Source organism: Diplotaxodon limnothrissa, linkage group LG5 (genome assembly GCF_057381915.1).
Source record: "Diplotaxodon limnothrissa isolate DT_005_m linkage group LG5, D_limnothrissa_male_GT1.1, whole genome shotgun sequence".
In the NCBI taxonomy this organism is placed as follows: Eukaryota; Metazoa; Chordata; class Actinopteri; order Cichliformes; family Cichlidae; genus Diplotaxodon; species Diplotaxodon limnothrissa.
The window spans coordinates 21,143,799-21,152,823 of record NC_140600.1 but is presented as its reverse complement, the minus strand read 5'-3'; the positions used below and the strand labels follow the sequence as shown (position 1 = coordinate 21,152,823).

General features: G+C 41.8%; 1 protein-coding gene across 1 annotated transcript; it reads right to left on the bottom strand.

Moving 5' to 3' along the window:
- Positions 1-5,815: 5,815 nt before the first annotated feature.
- LOC146632215 (interferon regulatory factor 6-like) lies at positions 5,816-8,712 on the bottom strand. The gene is made up of 6 exons (XM_085354175.1): positions 8,539-8,712; positions 7,680-7,875; positions 7,301-7,561; positions 6,421-6,813; positions 6,095-6,213; positions 5,816-5,986 (listed from the first exon to the last, which is right to left on the bottom strand). Exons 1-6 carry the CDS (start codon positions 8,710-8,712, stop codon positions 5,816-5,818), a joined length of 1,314 nt encoding a protein of 437 aa, XP_085210301.1.
- Between the last annotated feature and the right edge of the window lie 313 nt (positions 8,713-9,025).

The following is a 9,025-nucleotide window of genomic DNA, read 5'->3' as shown; positions in this document are numbered from 1 at the left end:
CTCTGTGTATCCTTAGTTGCTATATCCCCGTGTCCAGTCAGTGTCTGTGTCTGCCCTGGTCCCACATCTCTGTTCCCTTTGTTATAGTGCCTGCCTGTGAGTCTGTGTTATGTTTCCTGTTTTACTTTGAAAGTCCATGTCTGATGTTAATGTGTCTGGTTTTGCTTCCCCTTGTCTCGTTAGGCCTTATTTGCCCCAGCTTTGTTTTCCTCCTGTTACCCATTCCCTGAGTGCTCCCTCTGTGTATTTAAGCCCTGTGTTTCTCTGTGTCTGTGTCGTGATCTACCGTTTACCTAGCTGTGTGTTCTGTCAGTCCTCTGGTGTAAGTTTATTTTGATTTTTTCCAGTTATGTTATATTTGAGTTGACATCTGGCTCTGGAGTCTGCACCTTGGGTCCTATTCCTGTCTGCACACAGCCTACACATAACAATGTGTAGTTGGTTTAAAAGTGGCGTAATGACAGTCAGTGGAAACCAAAATCATTAAACCTTTAAAAGTTTGGATTCAAAACCACACCACGAATTCATTTACATAATTATTCAAGTTTTCCCTTATTCTTTAAATTTTATTTTGAAAAGCATGTTTTTAAATTATGTTGATAGCCGTGAATAAAGAGAAGAACTAAGTCCAACCTTTCAGCAGGCCTTCGCCGTACATCGTTCAGACAAACAATAAAGACATATTCAGTGTACTGCTGATATTGTCACCAATTCTTACCTTTTGTTGTTAGTTCCTTATGCGTTGTTTTTGCTTCCAGTCAAACTCTGCTCATGTTTGAAACCCACACTTTGTCGATGTACAGCTTAGACTTCCTCATCAGAGAGAAGGACAAAGTCCGGATCTGTGGAAGAGCCACCTGGATGAGGGCGTGAGATCTTTAGTGGTATCCCGTTTGAGCAAAGGTTACCAGATATCGTGGAAATCCCCTCCCATCAATAAATGCTACAAAGAAAACTTGATCAGCATTTTGCATTCTTTCCATTTGTAAATATTAAGATAAGAGGACACTACTTAATTATTCTTCCATATTGGTTCAATAGTCTGCTGTTATGTAATCTGTATATCTGTTGTATTCTCTATACATAAATACATTTGGGGCTAATGCTAAATGGGTACAAGTGAAACAAGGTTAAAAGAGAGAGAGAGAAGGAAATCTAAATACCGTTGTAGCACTTAAAGTCTCCCTTTTACGTCTCCTTCCTTTAGCTTTAAATGCCCTGTTATAAATGTTCAAAAAGGATTATGACACCATCTACCTGGCTTGTTGGTTTTTATGTCCTCTTAGCAGATATCACAAAGCCAAACATTAACCAGACACAGCGTGTCACAGCATCCAGTGTGAATGTATTTAGCTCAAATGATCTATGAAAACTTTACCAGATTGAGAATAATTTGTTCACCACATTTGCTTTGATTGCTTCTATACGACTGAGCTCATCCTTCCAGAAAGTAAACCGAGGAGCCTGCTGAACAGCAGGAAGTGGCTACTGTACCATGTCATTATTTTGGAATGGTTGTACTATAAACAATGTCTCATTAAAGTTTTGCTACTTTTTTATTGCCATTTTGCTGTATTTAAGAGGGAACATGGCTCATTCAAGCCGCTGTAACTGGCAGAAGCTTTGCAGATTAAGATCTTCAAATCCAAAAATATGACAAATCATAAAAGCATGACGTTACACACCAGATTAAATGTATAAAAACCTGAAAAAAATGAGCTCTTTTGTCACTACCCAAAGCGGCAATATTATTCAAAAGTGTAATACCTTAAGAAAATGTTGAGAAAAGCCTTGAGTCATCCCTCATTTCCTTAGTTTTTATTTCCAAGGAGCCAGAACTTTTTTATGAGTGGTTTTGAGTGATAGTTCTCCAGGCTTTCTGGCGGTCTATCAAAGTTTTTCTTTAGAATTGGCTACTTTTTCACTCACTTTCAGTTCAGTCCTTGTTTGTGACCATTATCAGAAGAATGTTTTTGTTTGCAACGCTAATTAAGAATGACCTATGAGTCATTCAAACATTAAAAAGGCCCCTGAGTCAAGGGATGAATCGGTGTTGGGTCTACACATAACAGACAACTTGGCAAAGGACCCGATTGTGTCTTTAGGCACTTTGTTATAAACAGCCTGAGACAAAAACATATAATTCTTTCCTAGAGGTGCTTTTTGCCCTGAGGCAAGGCAGATAACTGCTTAGAACCTCAAGCCAGTGAAATGCCTCCAAGTGCTGACAGACTTCAAACAACAAAAATGGCATTAAAAAAGCAGACATGGAAAATGCTGAGTGGCTCACAATTGGTCATGGATTGGAGCTAAACATTATTGAAGCAATGTGGGATCCTGTTGACAGAGAACAGAACAAAAGGCTATCAACATCCAAATAAGAGCTTTGAATGTCCTTCAGGAAGCCTGGAGAACTATTCCTGAAGACTACTCAAAGAAATGACAGGAAATCTTGACTAACAGAGTTCAAACGGTGCTGAAGAATAGAGGTGGTCAAACCAAATATTAGCTTTCAAGCTCATTCCAGTTGTTTAGACTTTAGTTTTTCCTTCTGTGCTGTATTTCTGTGTATAATTGCACGTTTCAATAAATCTATTTCCCATCTTTGTCACAAAATATAAAGAAATGATAAGTGTGGCTGAGGTGTGATCCCTGACTCAGCTGCAGGGGAGGGGCGGTGCAGTGAGCTCAAGGGTGCCAGAGAGGTTGGAGGGACAGGTGGATGTGATTGTGCTGATGAGGATTTCCCTTTTTTTAGTGATGTTGGACAGCAGAGGGCAGGAGAGGACACAGCTGACTGGAAAGTTGGCTGCCATGTGTGCCAAGCCAGGAGTGTGCAATAAAAGCTAAACAAAACTGAAAGACGGTGTGTTGGGTCGGAATCATTTACAGTGCGTAGTTTAACACAATGCAGGGGACTATATATAATAAAATCTCTTGTATTCAAAAGATTCAAATAGGGATGTGTCCAGGAAAGAAAGGATTTTAAAGCAAACATGCTTCTCTTTCTTTGTCTGTTAGACAGACATAAAAATAATAATACATGTTTGATGAGCAAGTCATTTATTTTGTATGATTTTTAGTTGAACGCTTTTTTCTGACGAATATCAACATTTTCTCAGTCGAAGAAATAAAAAAATGAGCGCTGGAAATTGACCACCTCCAAAATAAAGAGGATACACTGCTCAGAGGCTCTGGCTGGAGGAACAGATGTTTGTCAGATTAACAGTTTAACTCATCACTGTCACATAGATTTGTGATACATTAAATTTGACATAATTTTTTAAAGGTTTCTAAGTGTAAGTGACTCAACAGACACACGTTCAGTGCCTGCTCTGTGACTTTAACACTACAGTATGTTGTGCTGATCTCATGCTTGCTGTTGTTTAACTAAACCACTGGAGGTCAGCTGTGTTTCATTGAGCACATTTATCATTTCTGGGGAGCTGATTTGCAATTAACTCAAATATCTCTCAACCTCCAGAATCAACAGCAAAAATAAACAATGTTTTAACAAAGTCTGTTTTTTTATGAGCAGACATTCACATACCAGCCAGTTCACTGGAGACACCTGTTCATCTTCTTGTTAACATTAACATGTAATCAGCACATCACATGGCGGACACCCCATGCAATGAGATTCAATTCAATTCAATTTTATTTATATAGCGCCAAATCACAACAAAAGTCGCCTCAAGGCGCTTCATAGATACAGAGAAAAACCCAACAATCATATGACCCCCTATGAGCAAGCACTTTGGCGACAGTGGGAAGGAAAAACTCCCTTTTAACAGGAAGAAACCTCCGGCAGAACCAGGCTCAGGGAGGGGCGGGGCCATCTGCTGCGACCGGTTGGGGTGAGAGAAGGAAGACAGGATAAAAGACATGCTGTGGAAGAGAGACAGAGGTTAATAACCGATATGATTCAATGCAGAGAGGTCTGTTAATACATAGTGAGTGAGAAAGGTGACTGGAAAGGAAAAACTCAATGCATCATGGGAATCCCCCGGCAGCCTACGTCTACGAGATATTTACACATGATCACGATAACATGCTGAAGTTCACACTGAATATCAGAATAGGTTGAAAAAGGTGATTTAATAGATATGTATGTATATACTGTGAACACTATACAGATGCAATTTGAAAAATTTGAATATCATGCAAAACTTCATTTATTTCAGTAACTCAACTTAAAAGGTGAACGAAAATATGATATCGATTGGCAAAGAGAGATATTTCAAGCCTTTATTTGTTATGATTTTGATGACTATGGCTTACAGCTTATGAAAACTCCAAATTCAAAAGCTCAGAAAATGTAAATATTGTGAAAAGGTTCAATATTGTAGGCTCAAAGTGTCACACTCTAATCAGCTAATTAATCCAAAACACCTGCAAAGGGTTCCTGAGCCTTTAAATCAGGGGTGCCCAATCCTAGTCCTCGAGAGCTACTGTCCTGCAGTTTTTATGCATCCCTAATGGTTTGATTACCTCTTAAGCATGCCATCCATCAAGTTTGGCAAAGGCCTGATAACAAGCTATTCATTTGATTCAGGTGTGTCAAAACAAGGATGCATCTAAAACCTGCAGGACGGTAGCTCTCGAGGACTGGGATTGGACACCCCTGCTTTAAATGGTCTCTCAGTCTGGTTCAGTGGGAAGACTGCTGACCAGAAAAACCATCATTGACACCCTCCATAAGAAGGGAAAGCCCCAAAAGGTAATTGCAAAAGAAGCTGGATGTTTCCAAAGTGCTGTATCTAAGCACATTAATAGAAAGTTATGTGGAAGGGAAAAGTGTGGAAGAACTGAACAACAAATATCAAAAGCATCTTACCTGGGATAAAGAAAAAAAGAGCTGGTCTGTTGCTCAGTGGTCCAAAGGCCTCTTTTCTGATGAGAGCAAATTTTGCATCTCATTTGGAAACCAAGGTCCCAGAGTCTGGAGGAAGAATGGAGAGGCACACAATCCAGTCTGTATTTTCCAGTCTGTGTTGATTTGGGGAGCCCTGTCATCTGGCTGGTGCTGATCCACTGTGATTTATTAAGTCCAGAGTCAACGCAGCCGTCTACCAGGACATTTTGGAGTACTTCATGCTTCCTTCCGCAGACGAGCTTTATGGAGATGCTGACTTAATTTTCCACCAGGACTTGGCACCTGCCCACACTGCCAAAAGTACCAAAACCTGGTTCAATGACCATTGGATTACTATGCTTGATTGGCCAGCAAACTCATCTGACCTGAACCCTATAGGGGCACTGCCAAGAGAAAGATGAGAGACATGAGACTGAACAATGCAGAAGAGCTGACGGCCGCTATTGAAGCATCCTGGTCTTCCATAACACCTCAGCAGTACCACAGGCTGATAGCATCCATGCCATGCTGCATTGATGCAGTAATTCATGCAAAAGGGGCCCAAACAAAGTACTGAGTACATATGCATGACCTCTTCAGAGGTCTGTGAGGATCTATGCTCACTGTACTCACAGTCCACAGATCCAAATCCAACAGAGCACGGTTGGGATGTGACAGAGCAGGAGATCCATATCGTTGATGTGCAGCTGACACATCTGCAGCAGCCGAGTGATGACATCATGGAACTAATAAAGTGCATTTTACTCTTATGGCTCAAAGACGAGCATAATTTGTATTTTTGAAAGGATTTCACACAAATTCACAGTCACGCTTTTATTGATAAAATAAACATGCGATCACAGGCTAAATACAGTTACGTTCAACAAGCCATAAAACAATTCAGACCCAAAGTGCAGCAGCAGCATCCATTTCAGAACAAACCCATTACTTTACTGCCTGCTACAGACCCTGGTGGGTCTGTAGCAGGCAGTAAAGCTGCTTTAGGTGGGTCACAATGTTGTCCTTGATGTCTGGGATGGAAATCTGGAGGCGGATGCTGCCGCTGTCAAGTGATCGCGTGTTGTCACTAGAAAACAGCTCACTTATCATTCGGGCCACCACTGGAATGACCTGCAGGGTGAAAGAGGGCTGTTAAGTGTTGGGAAAAGACACTTCGCAAGCTTATTTGTTTAAAAATTTCAAGATAGACCACTTAAATTATGTTACACATTTCTTTACCTGGACCATGATAAGTTTCCTCTCCTTGGGTCTTCCATCTGGCCACTCCTCCCCGAAACACAGATTGATCTCATAGTCAGGAGTGCTTGGTGCCTGGCCACGCTGTTGAGCTATCACACCTGCACAGCAAACAAAAAAATATATATTTATAAAAAAAAAATGCTTTTCCACAGGTGCTCAAACTCATTTTACATTGCAGGCCACACCTGCCCACCTTGATCTTAAGGCATGGGCCAAACCGCTGAAACTCCCATTTTTGTCAGTGTAAAGATGCTTAACTACACATTGTATCTCATTTATTAAAAAGAAGTGACATTAATACATACCAGCGAGAAAAGACTCAAGACAGAACAGTTTGACCTTCCTCTGCCGCTCTATGAGATTCGGAGCAGCTGGATTTGGAGCGCAGGGGCCAGACCAGTACACCTTGCACTGACAGAGACGGACTGCGTAGATATCGTGGCCGCTGACCTCCAGGATCAGACCTCTGTCCATCACGTCCAGAAGGCGGTTAGTGAAGACCCTCTGCTTGTCATTGGTGATGTGCTCCGTGGTCGGAAAGCGTAGCTGTTCCAGGTTCACTGGGCCGAACAGCTCTTCCTGATTGACCATGGGCCCGAGGTCTCCGTAGAACAGCCTGCAGCCTAGCGGGTTGCTGACTGTCGCTGGAGGACACATCTCCTTCCCTCTGTAAAGAAACTGCACCTCCAGGTCTGTCACTGGGTCAGAGATGAAGGTGGAAGCGTGTTAAAAAGGAAAATGCAATAAAACTATATTTTAGGTAAAAACAGAAAAAGAACTAAGCTTAATTTTTGAAAAAGGAGAGGTCACAGGGAAGCAGAAACTTCAATTTTACGACCATGGTGCACATACTGGACACATATTCTCAATTAATTAATAAAAAGTTCTGTTTATTTAAAAACAACAACAGGAATAGTGACATCTTCAAGCTTAAAGCAGAGGAGTTGAAACTATCTTTTTATAAAACCAGCAAGTATTGCTGTCTAGAGAAGAGGTTTTCTGATGTTATATTTTCCTAATTTAAACCAATCAAATGTCATGAAGTTCAACTGCACTTGGGGAGCTACAGCAGGTATCCCCTACACCTCAGCCTGCCACAACAAAAAGCTCAAATTGTTATTTTAAGTTGAAGTCTGCCAAGCAAGCAGGTGCAAGACTCGTGTCTTAGCAACAGTTCACACTCACTTGGAAGGGAACTGATCCACATTTCGGGAGAGGCAAACAAGCCGTCGGGCAGGGGAGGGGGCTGCAAAGACGGATCGGGCAGAGTAACTGGGGGCATGTCGTGTGTCGTTTGCTGCATCTCCACATCCACGGGCTCCTCTTTAGGCCAGGGTTTAACAGGCTCCTCTTTGGACCAGACCTCGTTTGATGGGGGACAGCTGGGAGGCTGCATGGATGACTCAGAACCCATCGGAGACCACATAATGAGAGGAGAGGGGGTGCCTACATGAAGAAAATAATTCATTTACTGTTAATAAGCAATCAAACTGGACATTGCAGAAAAAATTAAAGATGAACGAAGAAAGACGAGAGCGAGCCGCATTAAAGAGCTCTCATTTACCGTGGTTGCTGAGGGGCTGAGGGATGTCACAGACATCATATATCTTCCAAGGATTCATGGGGATCTCTTTGGTGCCGTCATAGACGAGGTTGAATTCTCTGCTTTTGTTCAGGGCACATCGAAGCTGAGCTTTCCACTTTGCAGGATCAGGTTCGTCAACTCCCTCCTGGAACTTTCCGGTCTCCACAGCCCATGCCTGGGGGAATATTTAGACCAAATGAAGGGATCAGTATCACACAGTTATTTTAATTTCTATTTATGCACAGTATGCACTCACTTTAAAAAAATAAAAATAAAACCAGTGTTCTTTATTTACTGAGTGATGCTGGGTCAGCATGTTTGTCAGGAAACAGCTGTATAATGTATTCACAGCTATGTCAGAATGAAAAGACTCAAGCCCAGAGGCTCAATTTTTCACGAGGTACACACACCTCGTCACAACAAAGTTTATGCTGATCAAATTCTGTTTTCTTTTCTTTAAAAAAAGTTTACTTATTTTTTTTTTTTTAAGAAAAGAAAACAACCTCATGAGCCACAACCTTTTCCCTTTATGCCTCTCCTGTTTAATTTGGTAGGTTTACAGAAGAACAATAAAATAAAACACCTACATAAAGTTTCATTCGACAGGACCCAGAGAAACAAAATAGAACTGGGCTGCAAAGCCAGACGTTTTATTAAAAGTCCTACTTATTATTATTATTATTAGAGGGTATTTTTTAAAAGGATATTAACCAGGAATGAATTAGCATAATCCCTGCTTAAACCTCCTCACTGTCTCTGCAGAAGTACAAGTTCTGATCAGGCATAAGGAATAAAGTCACACACACAGGCAGACACCCCTCTTTTAGTGAATCTTTACCTTAAAGATGGTGTCCTCATCCTCGTGCTGGGGTGTGTGCCGTGTGGCGTGTTTCCATGGGATCCTGAAGCGCATGTTCTCACGGTCAAGCCACGTCAATCCCGGGTATCGCCCGCTTTCCACCTGCGCGACCAGCCAGGGCTTCAGGCGGACACGCCGAGGGGTGACTGCCATCCTCACTGCCGAGAAAATCCAAGTGAAATCAGTCTTAATACCTTAATACCCCCCCCCCAGCTGGCAGGAGTTTCGACGAAAAAAACAAAACAATGCACACAATGAGTTTGTCTGGACGGTTGATGATGATCCTATCACCATTAGGAGCCAAAAACAGGCCGACAATATCAAACCACTCCCTGAAACTGCTCATGGACTGCAGAAAGCGTGTCAATTGGCCCGCTTTTGTGATTTTTCCCGGTGTTGGCACAGCATACATCATGTGCTTGTTGCTTCCTGTGTGATGCTAATTGTGGGTTGTTGTTTTTTTTTG